The 22,207-nt window shown below is 34.8% G+C and overlaps 1 protein-coding gene across 1 annotated transcript in view; it reads right to left on the minus strand.

Moving 5' to 3' along the window:
* Positions 1 to 22,207, minus strand: part of SLCO1A2 (solute carrier organic anion transporter family member 1A2) — a 56,938-nt gene that overhangs the window by 7,889 nt on the left and 26,842 nt on the right. Inside the window, exons 11-14 of the mRNA XM_049627160.1 lie at positions 19,166 to 19,331; positions 18,054 to 18,226; positions 12,106 to 12,170; positions 11,445 to 11,562 (exon numbers count right to left, since the gene is read on the minus strand). Of these exons, the coding sequence (XP_049483117.1) occupies positions 11,445 to 11,562; positions 12,106 to 12,170; positions 18,054 to 18,226; positions 19,166 to 19,331 (522 nt within the window). The remainder of the gene's footprint in view (positions 1 to 11,444; positions 11,563 to 12,105; positions 12,171 to 18,053; positions 18,227 to 19,165; positions 19,332 to 22,207) is intronic.

Below are 22,207 nucleotides of genomic sequence, written 5' to 3' on the forward strand. Positions count from 1 at the left end.
AAATAAATAAATAAATAAATAAATATAAAAAAAGGTATTTTGAAGTGAAAATTCGTGCCTCAAATTGTAGAACATTCTAAGCCATTAATTCTTTTAAATTTATATCTGCCATTTCCTCTATTCTTTTTCTAGAAAATTTTTTTGAGGTGTATGTTTTAATTGTTAACTGGTCTTTAACATTACATAGGTGTTTATTTTTGTTGAATCAGTTCACATTGTTGATCTACGTTCTAGATAAATTCTTCCGTACTCTCTTCCAGTTCACGAATTCTCAACTGTATTGCCTTCAAATTTATTATATACTTAGGATTCCTTTTATTATCTCAATAACATGCATTTAATCTATAATGTTTCTGAGTTCTTAATATTCTTATTTCTGCTTGATTTTTCCTATCATTTCTTGTTAACTTTTAATGGATATTATGCCATTTATTAATTTTAATCCTATTGAGCTGGTTAAGCATACTTATTTTAAAGTCTTTGTCAAACTCCTACATTATATGAAATTTAATCAGGAACGAAGTCATGTTTCATTGGGAATTTATATGCTTATCTTTTTTACCATTAGATTTGTTCATGTTTTTTTTTTAGAATTTTCAATTTTTTAAAAATTTATCTTATTCCTTAATGCCCCTTACCCATTTATCCCATCCCCCCTCTCACAACCCCTCCAGTAACCCTCTGTTTGTTCTCTATATTTAAAAGTCCCTTCTGTTTTGTCCCCCTCCCTGTTTTTATATTATATGTTTCCCTTCCCTTATGTTAATCTGTTTCGTCTCATAAAGTCTTCATATGAGTGAAGTCATATGATATTTGTCTTTCTCTGACTGATCAATTTCACTTTGCATAAGTGTTGCAAATGGCAACAGTAGTTGCAAATGATAAGATTTCATTCTTTTTGATTGCCTAGTAATACTCCATTGTATATATCTATCACCACTTCTTTATCCATTCATCCATCGATGGGCATTTGGGCTCTTTCCATACTTTGGCTATTGTTGGTAGTGCTGCTATAAATATTGGGGTGCATATGTCCCTTTGAAACAGCACACCTGTATCCTTTGGATAAGTACCTAGTAGTGCAATTGCTGGGTCGTAGGGTAGTCCTATTTTTAATTTTTTGAGGAACCTCCATGCTGTTTTCCAGGGTGGCTGCTCCAGCTTGCATTCCCACCAACAATGCAAAAGAGATCCTCTTTTCCGCATCCTTGACAGCATCTATTGTTGCCTGAGTTGTTCATGTTAGCCATTCTGACAGGTGTCAGGTCGTATCTCATTGTGGTTTTGATTTGTATTTACCTGATGATGAATGATGTTGAGAATTTTTTCATATGTTTGTTGGCCAACTGGATGTCTTCTTTGGAGAAGTGTCTATTCATGTCTTTTGTCCATTTCTTTACTGGATTATTTGTTTTGTGGGTGTTGAGTTTGATAAGTTCTTTATAGATTTTGGATACTAACCCTTTATCTGATATGTCATTTGTAAATATCTTCTCCCATTCTGTTGGTTGTCTTTTAGTTTTGCTGATTGTTTCCTTCACTGTGCAGAAGATTTTTATTTTGATGAGGTCCCAATAGTTCATTTTTGCTTTTGTTTCCCTTGCCTCCAGAGACGTATTGAGTAAGAAGTTGCTGCGGCCAAGATCAAAGAGGTTTTTGCCTGCTTTCTCCTCAAGGATTGAGGCTTCCTGTCTTATATTGAAGTCTTTCTTCCATTTTGAGTTTATTTTTGTGTATGGTGTAAGAATGTGGTCTGGGTTCATTCTTCTGCATGTAGCTGTTCAGTTTTCCTAGTACCACTTGCTGAAGAGACTGTCTTTATTCCATTGGATATTCTTTCCTGCTTTGTCAAAGATCAGTTGGCCATACATTTGTGGGTCCATTTCTGGGTTCTCTATTCCATTCCATTGACCTGAGTGTCTGTTCTTATGCCAGTACCATACTGTCTTGATGATTACAGCTTTGTAGTATAGCTTAAAGTCTGAGATTGTGATGCCTCCTGCTTTGGTTTTCTTTTTCAAGATTGCTTTGGCTATTCGGGGTCTTTTCTGGTTCCATAAAATTTTAGGATTATTTCTTCTAGCTCTGTGAAGAATGCTGGTGTTACTTTGGTAGGGATTGCCTTGAATATGTAGATTGCTTTGGGTAGTATCAACATTTTAACAATATTTGTTCTTCCTATCCAGGAGCATGGAATTTTTTCAATTTTTTTTTGTATCTTCTTCAATTTATTTCCTAAGCTTTCTATAGCTTTCAGTGTATAGATTTTTCACCTCTTTGGTTAAATTTATTCCTAGGTATTTTATGGGTTCTAGTGCAAATGTAAATGGGATTGATTCCTTGATTTCTCTTTCTGTTGTTTCATTGTTGGTGAATAGGAATGCAACCGATTTCTGTGCATTGATTTTATATCCTACAACTGCTGAATTCATGAAACAGTTGTAGCAGTTTTTTGGTGGAATCTTTTGGGTTTTCCATATAGATTGTCATGTCATCTGTGAAAAGTTTGACCTCTTCCTGGACAATTTGGATGCATTTTATTTCTTTGTATTGTCTGATTGCAGAGGTTAAGACTTCCAATACTATGTTGAATAATAGTGGTGAGAGTGGACATCCCTGTCTCGTTATGGAAAGCGCTCAGTTTTTCCTCATTGAGGATGATATTAGCATTGGGTCGTTCATATATGGCATTTTATGATCTCGAGGTATGATCCTTCTATCCCTACTTTCTTGAGGGTTTTTATTAAGAAAGGATGTTGTTTTTGTCAAATGCTTTCTCTGCATCTATTGAGAGGATCTTATGGTTCTTGTCCTTTCTTTTGTTGATGTGATGAATCACGTTAATTGTTTTGTGGATATTGAACCAGCCCTCTATCCCAGGTATAAATCCCACTTGGTCATGGTGAATAATTTTTTTTAATGTACTGTTGGATCTGGTTGGCTAATATTTTCTTAAGGATTTTTGCATCCATGTTCATCAGGGAAATTGGTCTATGGTTCTCCTTTTTAGTGGGGTCTCTGTCTGGTTTTGGATTCAAGGTAATGCTGGTTTCATAGAAAGAGTTTGGAAGTTTTCCTTCCATTTCTATTTTTGGAACAGCTTCAAAGGAATAGGCATTAATTCTTCCTTAAATGTTTGGTTGATTTCCCCTGGAAAACAATCTGGCCCTGGACTCTTGTTTTTTTGGGAGATTTTTGATTACTAATTCAATTTTTTACTGGTTATGGGTTTGCTCAAATTTTCTATTTCTTCCTGTTTCAGTTTTGGTAGTGTATATGTTGCTAGGAATTTGTCCAATTCTTCCAGATTTCCCTTTTTATTGGCATATAATTGCTCATAATATCCTCATTATTGTTTCTATTTCAGCTGTGTTGGTTGTGATCTCTCTTTTTTCATTCTTGATTTTATTTATTTGGGTCCTTTTTCTTTTTGATCAAACTGACTAGTGGTTTATCAATTTTGTTAATTCTTTCAAAGAACCAGCTTCTGGTTTCATTGATCTGTTCTGCTGTTTTTTGTTTTTGTTTTTGTTTTGATAGCATTAATTTCTGCTCTAATCTTTGTTATTTCCTGTCTTCTGATGTTTTGGGGTTTTATTTGCTGTTCTTTCTCCATCTCTTTAAGGCGTAATGTTAGGCTGTGTATCTGAGACCTTTCTTCCTTTTTAGGAAGGCCTGGATTGCTATATACTTTCCTCTTATGACCGCCTTTGCTGTGTCCCAGAGGTTTGGGGTTGTGGTGTTATCATTTTCATTGGTTTCCATATAATTTTTAATTTCCTCTTTAACTTCTTGGTTGGCCCATTCATTTTTAGTAGGATGTTCTTCAGTCTCCAAGTATTTGTTACCTTTCCAAATTTTTTCTTGTGGTCGATTTTTAGTTTCATGGTATTGTCGTCTGAAAACATGCACGGTATGATCTCGATATTTTTGTAGTTGCTGAGGGCTGATTTGTATCCCAATATGTGGCCTATTCTGGGGAACGTTCCATGTTCACTGGAGAAGAATGTATATTCTCCTGCTTTAGGATGAAATGTTCTGAATATATCTGTTAAGTCCATCTGGTCCAAGTGTAATTCAAAGCATTGTTTCCTTGTTGATTTTTTGATTAGATGATGTGTCCATTGCTGTGAGTGAGGTGTTGAAGTCTCCTACTATTATGATATTACTACCAATGAGTTTCTTTATGTTTGTGATTGATTTATATATTTGGGTGCTTCTTCATTTGGCACGTAAATGTTTACAGTTGTTAGGTCTTCTTGGTTGATAGACCCCTTAATTATGATATAATGCCCTTCCTCATTTCTTGATACAGTCTCTATTTTAAAGTCTAGATTGTCTGATATCAGTATGGCTACTCTGGCTTTTTTTGTTGACCATTAGTATGATATATTGTTCTCTGTCCCCTTCCTTTCAATCTGAAGGTGTTTTTAGGTCTAAAGTGGGTCTCTTGTAAATAGCATATAGATGGATTCTGTTTTCTTATCCATTCTGTTACCCTGTGTCTTTTGATTGGAGCATTTAGTCCATTGATGTTTAGAGTGAGTACTGAAAGATATGAATTTATTGCCATTATGCTGTTTGTAGAGTTGGAGTTTCTGGTGGTGTTCTCTGGTCTTTTCTAATATTTGTTGGTTTTGGTATGTATGTATATATGTATGTATGTATTTTTCATCTTTTCTCCCCTCAGAGAGTCCCCCTTAATATTTCTTGCAGGACTGGTTTAGTGGTCACAAACTCCTTTAATTTTTGTTTGTCTGGGAAACTTTTTATCTCTGCCTCTATTTTGTTTTTTTTTTAATTTTTTTTAAACGTTTATTCATTTTTGAGACAGAGAGAGACAGAGCATGAACGGGGGAGGGTCAGAGAGAGGGAGACACAGAATCTGAAACAGGCTCCAGGCTCTGAGCTGTCAGCACAGAGCCCGACGCAGGGCTCGAACTCACAGACTGCGAGATCATGACCTGAGCCGAAGTCGGCCGCTTAACCAACTGAGCCACCCAGGTGCCTCTCTCTGCCTCTATTTTGAATGACAGCCTAGCTGGATAAAGAATTCATGCCTGCATATTTTCTGATTCAGCCCATTGAATATATCCTGCCACTCCTTTCTGGCCTGCCAAGTTTCTGTGCATAGGTCTGCTGCACACCTGATCTGTCTTCCCTTGTAGGTTAGGGACTTTTTTTCCCTTGCTGCTTTCATGATTCTCTCCTTGCCTGTGTATTTTGTGAATTTGACTATGATATGCCTTGTTGATGGTTAGTTTTTGTTGAATCTAATGGGAGTCCTCTGTGCTTCCTGGATTTTGATGTCTCTGTCTTTCCCCAGGGTAGGAAAGTTTTCCACTATGATTTGCTCACATAACCTTTCTACCCCTTTTTCTCTCTCTTCATCTCTGGGACCACTATGATTCTGATGTTCTTCCTTCTTAATGAGTCACTGATTTCTCTAATTCTTAAATCGTGCTCTTTTGTCTTAATCTCCCTCTTTTTTTTTCTGCTTCATTATTCTCCATAAGTTTGTCCTGTATCACTGATTCTCTGTTCTCCCTCATCCATCCTTGCCGCCACAGCATCCATTTGAGATTGCAGCTCAGTTATAGTATTTTTTATTTCATCCTGACTAGCTTACTTCTTTTATCTCTGCAGAAAGGGATTCTAATCTATTTTCCACTCCAGCTTGTCTTCTTATTATCGTGATTCTAAATTCTGGTTCAGACATCTTGCTTGTATCTGTGCCGGTTAAGTCCCTGGCTGTCATTTCTTCCTGCTCTTTCTTTTGGGGTGAATTCCTTCATTTAGTCATTTTGAAGGGAGAAAAGGAATTAATGAAGTAGAAAAAATTAAAATTAAAAAAGTATTAAAATTAAGACATTAAAAACAAACAACACACACACACACACACACATACATACAAATCGAATAAATGATGCTAGATCCTAAGTGTGTTTTGGTCTTGGTGTTGAAAGTAGCTTGATAGATTAGAGAAAAAAGGGGAGAAAAAAAGAAATCATTTGAAAATTTGAAAAAATGAATATGCTGAAGTAGACTAAAATGAAATGATCGAAGTAAAATAGAATTTGAAAAAAAATTAAAGTAAAAAATATAGTAGAAAAAACTTAAAGAAAAATATTTTTAATAAAAATTGAAAATAAAAATGATTTTTTTCTTTCTGTATTCAAGAAAAAAGAAACGAAAAAGAGAAAAAAGAAAGAAAATTGAATAGTTTGACTGTCTAACAGACTGAAATACGACTGAAATTACTTCATTTTCCGCTAGAAGTCAAACTATGAAGCATTTTATAGTCCATAAACTAAGTAGGCAGTGAGGCTTGCGTTCTTAAAGACAGAGGTTGGCCCGGTTGGGCAGGGCTTAGTGTACTGGCTCCATTCTCCACTAGATGGCGCTGTTAGCCTACTGGGGTCGATTGTTGTGGTGCTTGCAGGTGCGTATGCACATACGTGGAAGCGGTGAAAATGGTGTCACCCAGCTACCCAGTCTCTAGTATTGGAACTCTGTTTTCTGCAACCAGCAATCATTCATCCATCCTCTGTCTTCAGCTTTTGTCCATTTCTTGCTTTTTCACTGTCTTTGACCAAGCCCCAGGCAGTACCTCTCTCCTGAGTTTTATCTCAGATGCGACTGTTTTCCCAGGCCCCTTACTTCTGTGCAGCTTTGACCCATTCAGCCCCTCTGTGGGAGGGTCTCACCGAGCAATGGCCAAATGTTGGCTGCACCCAGGAATGCTTGCTGGACCCTGCTGCTGCTGGTGCCCTGAGACTGTGGCCAGATGCCAGCCCACCCCAGAAAAAGTTCACAAGACAGTGTAGCAGCAGCATTTTAGGGATTATGGAAAATCACAACACACATCTGGCACCAGGCTTCACCCTTAATGACCTTGTTCCAACACCAGCGAATGTGGCCGCCTTCTGGGGCCTGCTGGGCCCAGGTGGTCTCACAGCCTCTACCAAATGTCCTTCCAGCAGTGGAACTGCTTCTCCCCGTGTGGCCTGAGAACCTCCTGGACCCCACTCTGCTCCTTGGGATTTGCTCTTTCCACCAGGGCACCGTCAGGTATCAAGCTGCAGAGTTTAGACTCTGTGCTCCTCCTGTTTACAGTCTTAATGGAATTTAAACCCTCTCCTTACTCATTTCTTTTTACTTCAGTCCCTGTGGCTGTTTCCAATTTTCCTCTTTTCCCCCAGCTGCTTTTGGGGAGGGGTGCTTTTCCCATATTTTCCCCGTCTCTGTCTTCTCTCCACATGCAAAAGCAGCTTCCTGCCCTCTGTGGCTTCTGTCTTCCCAAGTTCACCACTCCATGTCACATACCTGCTGAATTCTGTGGTTCAGGTTGTGCAGATTGTGTGTTAATCCTCAGATCAGTTTTCTAGGTGTGCAGGATGGTTTAGTGTTTGGCTGTATTTCATGGATGCAAGACACTCAAAAAACTTCCACGCTCTTCTGCCATCTTGGCTCCTCTTGTTCATGTGTTTTTAAGTTTTAGCTTGCAAAACTAAACAATTTTGAATGTTTTGTTGTTGTTTTTGTTGCCTGTTCTGGTTTTCTTCCTGTGTATTTATTCTCCCAAATTTGTTCTGTTTGCTCTTTCTCTGTATTTATTCTTCTAAATCTAATAGCTTTCCCTTTGTTCCTGAGGCCAGACTGAGTTTTTATAAGGGTGATTTTTTTATAGTGATACTGGGATTAATCACAAGGAGAACAGATTGGTCTGGTTCTTGGATATATCTATGTCTTAGTTCCTCCTTAGTAACACAACAATGATGTGTTAAAGAGATTCTTTTAAAACCTCTTTTACAAAGAGGTTTGTATTTGTTTCCTAGGACCTCTGTAACAAAGCACCACAAACTTGATGGCTTAAAACAAAGTAAATTTATTCTCTCACAGTTCTGGAGGCTAGAAATTTAAAGCCAAAGTGTGCTTCCTCAGTAGACTCCAGGAAAGAATCCTTCCTTGACTCTTCCTACCTACTGGCAGCAATCCATAGCATTCCTTGTTTTGTAGATGCAACACTGCAGTCTCTACCTCTGCCTTCACACAGGATTCGTCCTGTATATACGTGTCTCTATGCCTCTTTTCCTCTTCTTATAAGGACACTGGTGATTTGATTTAGGGCCCACTCTAATCCAGAAGGACCTCATCTTAATTTCACTAATTTAAAGACTTATTTACAAACAACTTATTTCCAAATAAAGTCATATACTGAGGTTATGAGTGGACATGAAATTTTGAGGGACACTACTCAACCCAGTTCATGGGTGTTCAACACCACCTCATGGATTAAGCACTGAATCTGGATCTAATCTCTTGACTCCTTGGAAGTACTTTATTTTTTCTTTGGAAACTGATCACCCAGAAACCACTTCCTGTTTCTAGGCTTAGAGGCTTTGCATTAGCCTTTGTATTCAGCTTTTATTTATTCCTTTATGTTGCTGTTCAATTTCTACTTCAGGAAAACTGGATGTCCAGAATGATGTTTATATTATCTTTTTTTTTTTTTAATTTTTATTTTAGAGACAGAGAGAGTACAAATGGGGGAGGGGCAGAGAGAACCAGAGACAGAATCTGAAGCAGGCTGCAGGCTCTGAGCAGTCAGCACAGAGCCTGACGTGGGGCTCGAACCCACAAACCGTGAGATCACGACCTGAGCTGAAGTCAGACGCTTAACCAACTGAGCCACCCAGGCGCCCCATGTATTATCTTTGAACCCGGATATATCCCTTTCAAATTTAAAATTATATCTATTGTTCTTATTTGAAATAAGAAATATATCAATACATAACTTATTGAGCTACTTATCAGGCTTTTCTACCTTATTTGAAATTACATTGTTGTCCTTTTTATAAATAATTAGTTCATTAATTTTTAGTCTTTAAAAAATATGTATATATACATATAAAGTTCTAAATATACCTTTGAGTATTGTTTTAGCTTTGTCCCACAAATTTTCCTCTGCAGTGCTTTCACTGATGTAGAGTTTTAGTTATTTCATTATTTTTATTATAATTTATGCTTTGACCTGTAAGTAATTTCAAATGTGAGGTTTTGGGAACATTTTATCATAGATTTCTAATTGCATTGCATTATGGACAGAAAACAATGGTTGTAAGGTATCAAACTTTTTTTTAAACTTTGTGACATTAGACTTAGTTGTAATGTTTTTTATAGGCTTGAGAAAAATATATATTCTATTGGTTGGGGTTTTTTAAATTGCTGTATATCTATTAGATAACTCTTGTACAATTTGGCGATTCAAATTTTTCTGTATCCTCAGTAACTTTTTGCCTATATTTTATATTTCCTTTTGGAAAAGTGTGTTGAAATTTTCTACTCTGTAGATTTCTTCTTGTAATTTTGTAAATTTTTTGTTTTATATATTTGAGATTAGGTCGATAAATATATATGGGTTGATGACTGTTACATATTATTGATAAAGTGTTTTTTTTTTACTAAGTAATATCCTTATTTAACTGTTAATCCTTTTCACCTTAAATTCTATTTTGTCTTACAGTCATTAATATAATCACAAAAGCTTGATTTAATATCTGCCTGGTGTTTTTTTTCCTGACCTTTATCTTCAATCTTTCTTCACATATATATTTTAAGCTATGTCTTGTAAGCAACATATAGCTGGAATTTTGAAAACACTGAAACTCACATGAAAGTATCTTTTAAGCAAGTTCAGTTGGTTCACATTTATTATGAAACCTGATGTATTTAGGCTTATTTTTTCAACTTATTTTGTGTGCTTTTATTTCCCTATTTCTTACTTTCCTTGAATTTTCCTTAATCCTTTTATTCCTTTCTACTAGCTTGGAATAAATGTAAGTGGCCATCCTTATATCTTTACATTTTTGGCATAACTTAAAGTTAGTCAGTATTTCTATTCTTCGAACTGTAAAAGAGTCCTAGATTTTCCCTGGATTTTAAACTGACAGTTTAGCCTGACATAGTTGCATGGATGCTGGCTGGAGATACGAGACTTCCAGGCCGGAGACAAAGGACATTTTTACTCACAGTACAACAATCATCACAAGCTTCATGTTCAGGTTGGTTTTCCTTAACCTTCAAGTCCCAAAGAAATCACACCATGGGAAACCTATGTGAATTTTGTGCATACAATGGGTTTGGTTCACAGCTAAGAAAGCCTGAACTTAGGAAATCCCATTCTTTTAAATGGGTTGGAAGAAAATCTGCCAGCCTTAGAGAGAGTTATTACTTTTATCATCCTAGACAGCAAACTCTGCTCCATAGGAAAACATCATCTACATACTCCAAGATCATTTACTATTCAAACATCCTTGAAAAGATAGTCCAAAACAAAATCCTCTGCTAATAAGATATGCAGAAATGTAAGAGACCCATGGAGAACTGTTTACCAACAATATCCACCTCCTGTTTCTACTCTACACCATCTGGTAAATTTTCTCACGAGTACACTTTATCAGCCACTCTAATTAATCTGACTGATAGAGGATGCTAACAAATAAAATCATCTTGTCTAAAATAGCATTTAATTAAGGCTACTATCAACAGGAATCTTGGTAGCAGGATGAGGCCAATCTATATCAGTGATCCTCAGTGTTTCTCAACTGTGAAGGTATGTACGCGGGCCCACCTTCACATTACCTCTGAAGAGCTTTTGGGGAACAGAGAACTGATGAAAACATGAATCTCATGCTGTCTGATCTCTTCATAGTACTTGCCATATATCCTTTTACTAATCAAAATAAGACCTTAGAATGTTTTAAACAATGCTAAATTGTTTTTTAGTAAATGAATTTTTGTACTTTCAATTTTGTACGATCAAGAGAAATTGATACAGATCTAAACAAAATTCAGGTCTCCAGATAAAAAAGAACATGGAAATAGAGCAAATGGAAGTATTTTGTTCAAAAACACATTATGTTGAGTTTTGTTTAAAATCAGATTTATACTAACAAAAGAATAAGACTTTATGAGACAAGAAGAATTTTGTGTCAGCAAAATTTAACGAAGAAGGAAAAATATTTCAAAAAGTAGAGGTAGATGTAAAAAGAAGTAAAGATTCAGGCTAGTAAGATGCTGAAATGATGTAGGATGCAATGAGGATACTTTAAAGAGTAATATAATTTTTAAAGGTAGTTTATGTATAGCTATTACCTTCAATAATGCATTGATTGCAAACAATTTAACAAAGATTATTTTGAAAGGCTAGGTTAAGGGAGTTATCCATGCTTATATTTACCAAGTAGTTTGAAAATATTGAGGAAATAAAATTCTGGTATATAAATAAGGAATAGAGATGTAGTATTAGCATATGTTCTGGAAGCATAGCCAAAAGTAGTCTAGTAACTGAAAAAGAAAGTGTTATACATGAATGTTGTCATTTTATGTACAGTCTGTGCTTAGAAAGCAATTCTTTAAAAAAAAAAGATTATTATATTTACCTGAAATTGGCTGAATCATATATCCTGCATGCTCCTGACTCACCACATTTCAAAGTTCCCCAGTGTAAACATGTGGAATCCACTAAAGCTCCAAAATAAATAGGTGCAGGAATTCCAGCTACAGTTAAAGAGGGGAGAAAAAAAAACATCAACAAGGTAAGAATTAAGGTACATTATTTTGTTTGTAAACATTTCCGTTTTCTCTATTTGTAGAATAAAGTATGAATAGAATGCTTTAATTTTATTTTTACATATCAGAAGTTGTTACTTTTACTATAACATTTCTAAGTTATAAAGGATAAGTAATGTGATGGATAAATGCAACATAAAAATCACTGATATTGAAAATCATTGAATTAATGACTCTTTATATTTTTTCTGCAATTTTTGTACCAATCAAGTATACATTTTACCTTAACAAAGTATTTTTCGTTCATTTGCTTTTCAAATCTTCTAACATCTGAAAAGCAAAATTAAGTTCAGATAGGTCTTTTTCAAGAAAAAGGGGAAATTCTCCATTTCTTCTTGTACCTTATTCTCATACAAATTACTAAGTGCTGCAAACAGAAGGGATATTTGCTAGACTTGGAGAGAATGATTTCATTTTTTTGGTAGTTAATAGTGGCCTGATATGATGCTGGAAAAAAATAATAATTTTTACCAAATACTCTTGTGCAAAATGTATGTAACCCCACACCAAGAGACTTCTCTTCAGGCTTGATACACCTAAAAAATAAGTAAATTCATAAATAAAATGAAAATAGAGATTTAAACGCTGTTGTAGTTTCTTTAAAAAATTGTTTGTAAATGCTGGTAACACACTGGGCACTAGAACATTTTTTTTGCATGCTCAGATCTTGGTTATCCAAGGCCTGATTATCCAGTTTGTAGTCTACACACGAGCCCTACTTTTGATTCTTGGCATTTTACCTATCATTTTTTTGCTCATTATTATCAGAAAATTATCAAAGAAGAAAATATTTCATATCAGTTTCTACCCCAGTATCCATTTATTGAGGCAGTAGTTCTTGATTAAACCTTCAGCCTAAAACAAGAATAATGCAACCCTAGCTGTATTTAAATTATTTGTGTTAACAAAATACAGAAAAGCCAAGAATTATATAAATAAATGAAAGGCAGAAAGGAAACAAGGATAGAAATTTTCAAAGGAATGTGATGAAGAAATCCAAGGCAAACATATTTTAAGTGATTTGGTATCATTTCAAGAGTCACAAAGATCTCTCCATTCTCTCCAAAATCCCCACTCTTTTGCACTGTTGCCTGAAATTCCTATATGCAGAAATAGAGACTATAATTCTACAATGGACTTTCATGTGTCCCACTCACTCCAGCATCACCATGGCTAGCTCCTCAAAGAATTCACGTTGAGAGTTCTACTGTATTCCCTTTTCTTCCCTGACTAACTCAAAGCTGAGAAAATAAAAGTAGCTTTCTTCACAAAAGCATACATTTTTAGCAAAAATGTCATCTTATTGGCATTTTCTTAACATAAATGTTTTACTGAATTTTCAGAAACCTTATAGATTGATCTAGACATTATCTACCTGACACATAGGTTATTTAGACAACATCAATGATTTTACTCAGAAGGAAGAGAAGCCAAGAGACTCAGCATGACCCTCTAGGTCCCATGATTTCCATTTAATACAGAAAATAAGGCATTTAAGTTTTACTGAAGAATTTTTCTTTCCTCTCTATATCTAATATACTACTGAATGATCTCACAGAAATGTGAAATACTAATTTAAACTGTTATTATTTAAACTGTTGAAACAGTTTAAACTATTCTACAAACTCTATCATTGATTGGCATTGATAATAACAATTTATAGAATCCAGGAATCAGAAAAGTTAGCATGCACATCATGGGATTATGCTGAGAGAAATTCAAATTTTTCTTTAAATTGGCAGAATAGCAATGATGTTGCATCCCTTTGCCATCATGGTAGGAAATCCAGGGAGATCCCGCAAAAATAGAGACAACACAAGCATATTAACAAAAATCCAGGTATTAAATTCTACAATATGACCCTGGAAAGAGGTGGGGGAAGAGAGGAGGGACATGAAGAGAGCATGATTAAGTACTTGTTTTATTAGGAAGTAGATATTAACTGAAAAGTTTTAAAATTGATGAGCAAAATATAAGTATAATTAAGAATATCAATAATCAGTCTGACCATTTCAATAATCAAAGTAGCAGAAGAAAATCCAATATATACCGTACTTTCCTCTTATCTATGGTTTCACTTTCCACAGTTTCAGTTACCCACATTGAACTGTGGTGTGGAAGCAGATATTTCTCCTTCTGACATATCAGATCAATAGCAGCTGAATGCTACAGTCTGTATATCACAAGAGCTCCATCATTCACCTCATTTCATCTCATCATGTAGTCATTTTATCATCTCATATCATCTCAAGGAGAAAAAGGGTGAGTACAGCACAATGTGATATGTTGATAGAGACCAGATGCACTTAACTTTCATTGTAGTATATTGTTATAATTGTCCTATTTTATTATTAGTTATTGTTCTTAATCTCTACTGTGCCTAATTTATAAATTAGACTTTATCACAGTTATGTATCTTTAGGAAAAAATATCAAATATTTAGGGTTTGTTACTATCCATGGCTTCAGGCATCTGCTAGGGATCTTAAAATATGTCCCTTGCAGATAAAGGGGTACCACTGTACAATGGAAAGCAAAAAAAAAAAAAAGAAAGAAAGAAAAAAGAAAAAAGAAAAAAAAAGAAGTAAAAAGAAAGTCAAATAAATAGAGTATATTAAATAAAATAGCAAAAAGAATCTTACCACAATAATTACAAGAAATCTAAGTGAGGGGTGCCTGGGTTGCTGAGTAGTTGTGTCCAACTCTTGCTTTTGGCTCATGCCTTGATTTCACAGTTCATAAGTTTGAGCCCTGCATTGGGATCTGTGCTGTCAATGCAGAGCCTGCTTGGGATTCTCTGTCTCTCCCTCTCTCTCCCGCTTATACTCTCACTCTCTCTCTCTCTTTCTCTCTCTCTCTCTCAAAATAAATAAACTTTTAAAAATAAATAAATATAAATGAGCTACATGTACCTATCTCAGATTATAAAATGATACCTAGCAAATTGCCTATGAAGCAAAATGAAAGACTGAAGATTGAAAATAAAGGAAAGGGAAAAGATATAACAGGTAACAACGAACCAAAAGAAAGCTAGAACTTCCATTTTAATGAAAAACAAAATACAATTCCCTAAAAGAAATAACTAAAAGATAAAGAAAATTAAGTGATGCTAACAATAGAAATATAATGATCAAAGACACATTTTCATCATATAATATAGCCTCCAAATATATGAATTAAAAAACTGAGAGATTTATAGGGAGAAATACACCAGCAATATTTATAGATTTGAACATCTCTGAAAAACTGATGAATTAATGCAGACAAAAACAAGAATACATTTGCAAAATTTAGATAACACAATGCTTTACTTCAATGCAAGAGATATGGAACTATATACCCAAAATTCAGTTACACATTCTTTTCAAAAAGACATGAAATACTAAAAAAAAATGCACTAGGCCCCAAATAAAACCTTGATATTCCATCTCCCCAACCTGTAATCTTTCAGATTAAGTTGTCTGAACATAAAAATAGAACAATAATAATAAATTATACCTATAGAAAGTTCTTAAAGATATGGAAATTACATAACACATTAATAAATAATCTTTGGTCTGGTGGGGCAAATCACTACGAAATAGAAATAAACTCCACAGAAAATACTAGTTGAGGCATTGCTAAATCAATATTTGGAAAGAAATGTATAGATTTATGTACAGTAGTCAGAATGAACAAATGATCTAAGTATTAAACTCAAACAGTTGGATAAAGAAAAACAGAGCAAGCCTAAAAGAAAAAAAAAATCAAGAAGAGCAGGATTACATGAAATAAAGATTAACAAAACCAAAACTCATTCTTTAAAAAGAGAAAAATAAAATAGACAAGCCTCTGACAACCATGATCAAGAAAAAGTAAAGAGGAGGCAAATAAAAAAATACGTAAGAAGAAAAGGGAAATCCTTTCAGATACATCAGAGAATATCAGATAAGGAATATTGTAAACACCTACATACAACAGGTTTAAATAGAAATTGAAAATATGAATAGGCACTAATATTAAATAAATGAAAATAATAAATAGTATCACTGTCCCAACAATCCCAAAGTATAAATACTTTCACAGATGGATTCATATAGCTTTCAACAAATATTTAGTGTAAGTAGTGACAGAAATTAAAAAATAGAAAATTTATTAATTCATTTTGTGGGGCCTATGATGATTCCAAAACAAAAAAAGAATAAAAAGAAAAAAAAGAAAAAAAAGAAAATATGTCTATTTTATTTATCAACATAGAAGTAAGAGTTTTAAATAAAGTATTATTTAAACAAACCAAATCATATATAAAAATATAATTAAGTATGGTTTTTTTCATCCATGCAAACAGTTCAACATGAAAATATCTACCATTTTATTTTACTACACCAAAAATACTGAGTAGAAAAATTATAGAATCATAGATGCAGAAAAATACATCTAATAACATTTAATACCTATTTCATTATTAAAAACTTAGAAACTACATGAAAACTGTATACTGAAAAATCTACAGCAAATATCATCAAGGAAAAATGTGTATGTTTTCCATTAAGATTAGAAAAGTACAAGAATACTCGTTATCATCACTATCATTTCACATAGCTTTGGAGGTCCACGTTGATGCTTTAAGAAAAATTTAAAAGCCTAAGATGTGTAAGGTTTAGAAGTGAAGAGACAGGGGCACCTGGGTGGCTCAGTTGGTTAAGAGTCCAACTCTTGACCTCGGCTCAGGCAATGATTTCACGATTCGTGAATTCAAGTGCCATGTTGAGCTCTGTGCTGACAGCACGGAGCCTGCTTAGGATTCTCTCTCTCCCCCTCTCTCTCTGCCCCTCCCTGCTTGTGCTCTGTCTCTGTCTCTCAAAAATAAATAAATGTTAAAAAAAAAACACAATACCATATGTAAAAGGTAAAGTTATAAAGCTATTAGGATAAAATTTAGGTGAATATTTGTATAGATTAGGAACATAAAAACATTTTTAAAATGTGACTCCCCAACACACAAACCCTAAGGGAAGAAAATTGTAAGATTTCAGTACAACAATATTTAGGATTTAATTTCATAAAAGAGAGTATGGAGAAATTAAAAGAAAGATGAGAGACTAGGAGATAATTGTATCATGTAAGCAATATTACATTAACATTTATAATTTAGACAATAATCAGCAAAATCACCAAGAAAAATATATGACATATAATAGAAAATCAGCAAAGAAAATCAATAAGCATCTTGAATCAGAAGCCTAAATAGCTAAAAAATAAATTTTGAAGATGCCTAAACACACTGGATCAGGAAATCACATATTGAAACATCAGTGAACTACCATTTTACAGTCATTGGACTAGTCTAAGTCAGAATGTTAGATAGTGTCAAGTGTTAGTGAGGCTGTAAGAAGGCAGGTACTCTCAAGTGAGGAATGTGTGAGAACTCATACATATACATACTAAGCAGTATTTGGTGAATGTATGTACTCGTGAGTCTTATGAACCAAAGCAAGATTTAAAGCACAACACCACACATGTGAATATAGCAACACATACTCACAAAAAGATGTTAGTATTTTACAAAAGAAAATACATATTTAAGTTCGTGTAGCTATCATATTAATATGGGTGGCTATGGTGAGAGGAGGTGAAAAATAGAATGAAAAAAAGCAAAATCAAGAAAGAGTGAAAACTTATCCCAGCCTATGAGGATAATGTGCTGTGAACTGAGAATCACAATGAACTTAACTCTGCTTCTAAATTCCAATGACATATGATGAAAAAAAGGGAGAAAATGCAAATTTTATTTACTAGGGATGTTTACAATCATTTACTAGACATGAAGAATCTTGGAATAACAAGAACACATGTATGCCACACCTAAGTCTGAATTTTAGCTCTACAATTTCCTAGTGTTGCAAAGCCCTTCATCATTTGTATCTAACAATAGCTTTGTAAAAGACTCAAGCATTTATTATTATGCCTATTGTTTATTTTAAGTGAAGCTCAAATAAATCAAGGGACCTGTTTAAGTCCCTGTAGATAGGAATTGGTGACACAGGCTCTGACAGCTTTGCACTCTGCTGCCCAGTACTTTGAACCATCTGAAATGACTGCAAGGCAACCACTCTTTACCCATCAAAATGACCATTTCATATGGTTTACACTAAAATATAAATGTGTCTCCTTTTGTGTGAAACAATGAGAGGGTCACTAATTTAACTGCAAAATATAAGGAAGGAAAGATAGGGAGGAAAATGGCAAAATATGAATATTTATATTCCTATACTTTTAAAATTTTGTAAAATCTGACAATGCCTAGTGTTAAACTCTTAATAAATGATATATATGAGCACAGGATTCTTAGATAATGTGGGCTCCAGGGGGATTTCTTAGAAAAAGGCTCTTTAATAAAGGATCCAAAAGGAATATAAATAAAGAAAATATTTTCTGTACCTTAGGAGAACCATATATCCAGGTATGGCAGATAAGGAATAAATGAAACTGCCAATTGCTGACAAGATTAAAAAGTACTGGAGCATCATGGAACAGTCATGTCCTTTGTCACACAGCCCAAGAACTGCAGATGAATTTCCTGATGTTTGAATGCAGCTACAATTTTGGAATACCTATCAGAAAATAATATTATCCTATTTAAAGAAAGTAAAATTTTGAACACAAATCACAAATATTTTGTACATAGGCAACTGGATCAAGGCAGAGACCATTTATTCTCTTTATTCTCATCTCCTTTGTGGTGCTTCTCAGGACTATAGCAAAACAAACTACTGAATGATGGTTTTAGAAAAATGGTATTTATTTCTAAATAAATAGAGTAAATTTGCAGTAACTCAGCTACCTTAAAGACGAGCCTTTTAAAAACACATATTCTTTTGTTACAAAATGAAGTATGACAAACAAAATTGTTTTGAAGTCAGTTAAAATATTTAGATACTTACTAATAAAACTTTGTTTCAAAAATACAGTTTATTTCAAAAACAGAGTAAAATAAGTCCTTTTAAAGTTTTTATGTTTCCAGGTTTTAATTGGAATTAAAAGTTATATTTAATTTATAACCAACCAACATTTAAATGTTGTAATATGTTTTTAGGCAAACAAAACAAAACCTAGTTACATTTTCTTAAAAGAGCTGTCAGAATGTGAAAAACACAGAAAGCACATGCAAGCATACATACAGGGGAAAAAAGGGAAAAAAAGCAATTAGGTAAATAATTGATATCAAAACCACCAACTTTATCTCCATGATAAAAATATTTCAATCCAGAGTATTTTTAAAACAAATTACCTGAGTAATACTGCCAACAGCTATGAAATTAAATTTCAGTGATCGATGTCTGCTATACTCAAAAATTTTTTTGATTAAAAATAAGATCAGTGGTCAGAGGTTTAAAATAAGATTTATGAAATAAAAGGTAAATCAAGTGAACATACAGAAAAACTTTACTTTTACTTTTATCAAATGTGGCCCCAGTTCATGTGGGAATGTTCTAGTGCAATACATAAAAACAAAGTTTTGTGGGAAAAAGAAAGCCAACAGAATGTGTTACCATGTTTATTCCTGCTCCAACGGATGTCTCACAACCAGCAAGACAAGCTGACATATATGAAACACCATTGTTTCCACACACAGGATCCCATGTTTTAGTTGGACAGTTGCAATCCCTATTACAGTCAGCAAGAATGGCGTTTTCCATATATAAATCTTGTTGCATTCTGAAATAATTTAAAATAATTCATGGCTATTGAAAGATCATTTTCTTTTTCTTCTTTTCATCTTAATCCAAAATTATATTTCCTCTCCTTCCCAAAATAGAAACAGAAATCTTCCAACCACCAATGTGTGGCCTCAATACTATATCTCTGGCATAAAATATACCTGCTTTGGTGATCACATAGCCACTTTATCAATGATTTATTTCAGATAAACAAATAGCTGATAAACAAGTATTAATTGAGTGTCCACCATATGGAAGGTATGTTTCCAGGTATTATTAGCACTCAAAAATGAAGATGACCTAATCCCTGTGGCTGATCCATATGGTAGCATTTAACAAGAGATCATATGTTATGAAAGCAAGCTTGAAGATCAAAATCTATAAATTCAGTTTATAATGCAGATATTAATTACATTTAGCTTCAGAAATCTAACTACTTGAGTAAATAAAGACATTCTTCTAGTATGAAGAGTGTCCAGGGGTTATCAAAATGGCAACACAGTTTGTTTTTGATGAATCTCCCTCATAAGAAGACCAATTAGCAGCTATCTATAGACAAGATACCATTGTGAAAATCCCAGAATCTGGGAATGAGGCTAACGCACCTTCCTGGAGCACAAAGACCTAGAAGGACCACATTGGAAGAGTAAGAGGAACAGTTAGACTCTGATAAAATTGTGCATCCCCCAGGTCAGCACAACACCACACTGAGAAGACCTCCTTGGGTCTACAATTTCTCCAGTGGGAAAAGAGAGCCCAAGGTGGACATCAAGTACCTTCAGCATTGTGGGATGTTACCCAGGAGGCTCATTCAGGTCTCACTTCATGAGGATGACTAGAAGAATCTGCAGGCTTCACTTATTAGGGATTAGATAGAGAAGGGGGACAGCGATTACAACAACCAGCACTCAGCTCTTGATAGACAGTATCCTTATTTGCAGCACTATCCAAGTACAGATCCCAGCCAGTAGTTCTACTGATCTACAGAGCTGAATGATGGCTCCTTTTATCCAAGAAACTCAGTTGGCAGTTCTGCTTTATTTACAGTCAACAGACTATACTGGCTGTGGAGCCCATTCAGCTGCCACATCTGGGCAGGGAAGCAAATTCACAGGCTTCCCTAACTGCTGAGCATAGCCTCATGTTCGACCCACCCAGAAAGCGTGGCCAAAGAACCTAGGGAGTCATAGAGTCCATCCTACAGCCTGCTCAGTCTGGAAGCTAAGCAAATAGCCCTGCCCCATTGTTAAACATAACCTCTGGCCCCACATAACCAAGGAGCCTGAACAGTAACCCTGGGAAGCCTCAGAGCCCAGACTACAGCACCACCCAGCAACAGAGCCCAGTCCTTGGCCTTAGCCAATTGCTGAACACAGCCTGAAGCCTTGATCAGGCAGGGAACCTATCCAGTGACTTTGTCAAATCATGGAACAAACTTAAAGCCTCACCTGATGAGAGAACCTGGAGAGCAATTCTGCCCAACCAGAAGATGCAGTTTCTAGTACCACCCTATTCTGGGGTACAACTAGAAGCCTCTCTCCTCTAGAGATTCTGGCCAGCAACTTTGTCCAACAGCAGAGCACAGTCAGCAGCTTACCTGATTATGAAGCCCAGTCTATGGCCCACCCAACTTCAGGGCATACCTGTGGCCCTTTCTGATTACAGAACACAGCCAGAGACCCAAGCTGACCAGGAGCAATTGCAAGCCCAGCCCATTGCTCTGACCAGTGGTAAAGTCCAACCAGTGGCATCATCCTGCCAGGGAATATAGCCTACAACCTTGTCCAACCAGAGGTGATTGCAAAGATCTATCAGTGGTCCCACTGAACTGCAGAGCACAGTCAGAAGCCCTTCCCAATCAAAACGCCCACCGGTAGCCTCATTTGAATGTGTAACCCAGCCAAGAATCCCAAATAGTTTGAATTCAAAACTAAAGTACACAAAAACACATAGTAATTAAACTGACAAAAGTCAGAGATGAAGAGAGAATTTTGAACACAGCAAGAGAAAAATTATTTGTCACTTCATGTGCATTCGCATAAGACTATAAGCAGATTTCTCAACAGAAACTTTGCAGGTCAGAAGAGTGGGATAATATATTCAACATATAGAAAGACAAAACTCTCAATCAAGAATACTATACCTGGCAAGGCTGTCCTTCAGAAATGAAGGAAAGATAAAAATTTTCCCAAACAAAAGTTGAGGGAGTGCATCACTACTAGACCTGAATTACAAGAAATGCTAAGGGACATTCTTTAAACTGGAATAAAATGATGATAACTAACATTATAGAAACATGTGAATGTGTAAAGCTCACTGGTAGTGGTAAATATATAGTCAAAGTCAAATTCTCTAACATCATGATTATGGTGTATAATTAATTCACTAACAACTCTAGTTTTAAAGTTAAAAAAAAAATAACCATAATTAGAATAATACATTACTAGATACACCATGTAATAATGATGTAAATTTTAATGTTAACCTAAAATGTGAGTGGGGAGAAATACAAATATATTTTCCATATGCTATCAAAGTCAAGTTGTTAACATAAAATAGGATGCTATAAATATACTTTAATGTAAGCCTCATACAAAGGAAAGAACTATAGTAATACATAAAAGATTATGCTAAAGTTGTGAAGCCATACTGCCACGAAAAGTTATCAAATCAAAAGGAAATTCATTCATCAAGAAGATATAACAATTGTAAATACTTATGTACCCAATATTGCAGTACCCAAGTATATAAAACAAATATTAACATAACTAAAAGGTGAAATAAACAACAATACAATAATAGAGGCTTTGATACCATACTATCAACAATGGATAGATCACCTAGATGAGAATCGATAAGGAAATAGCAGATTTG

This window comes from Panthera uncia, chromosome B4 (assembly GCF_023721935.1).
Source record: "Panthera uncia isolate 11264 chromosome B4, Puncia_PCG_1.0, whole genome shotgun sequence".
NCBI classification, from domain to species: domain Eukaryota; kingdom Metazoa; phylum Chordata; class Mammalia; order Carnivora; family Felidae; genus Panthera; species Panthera uncia.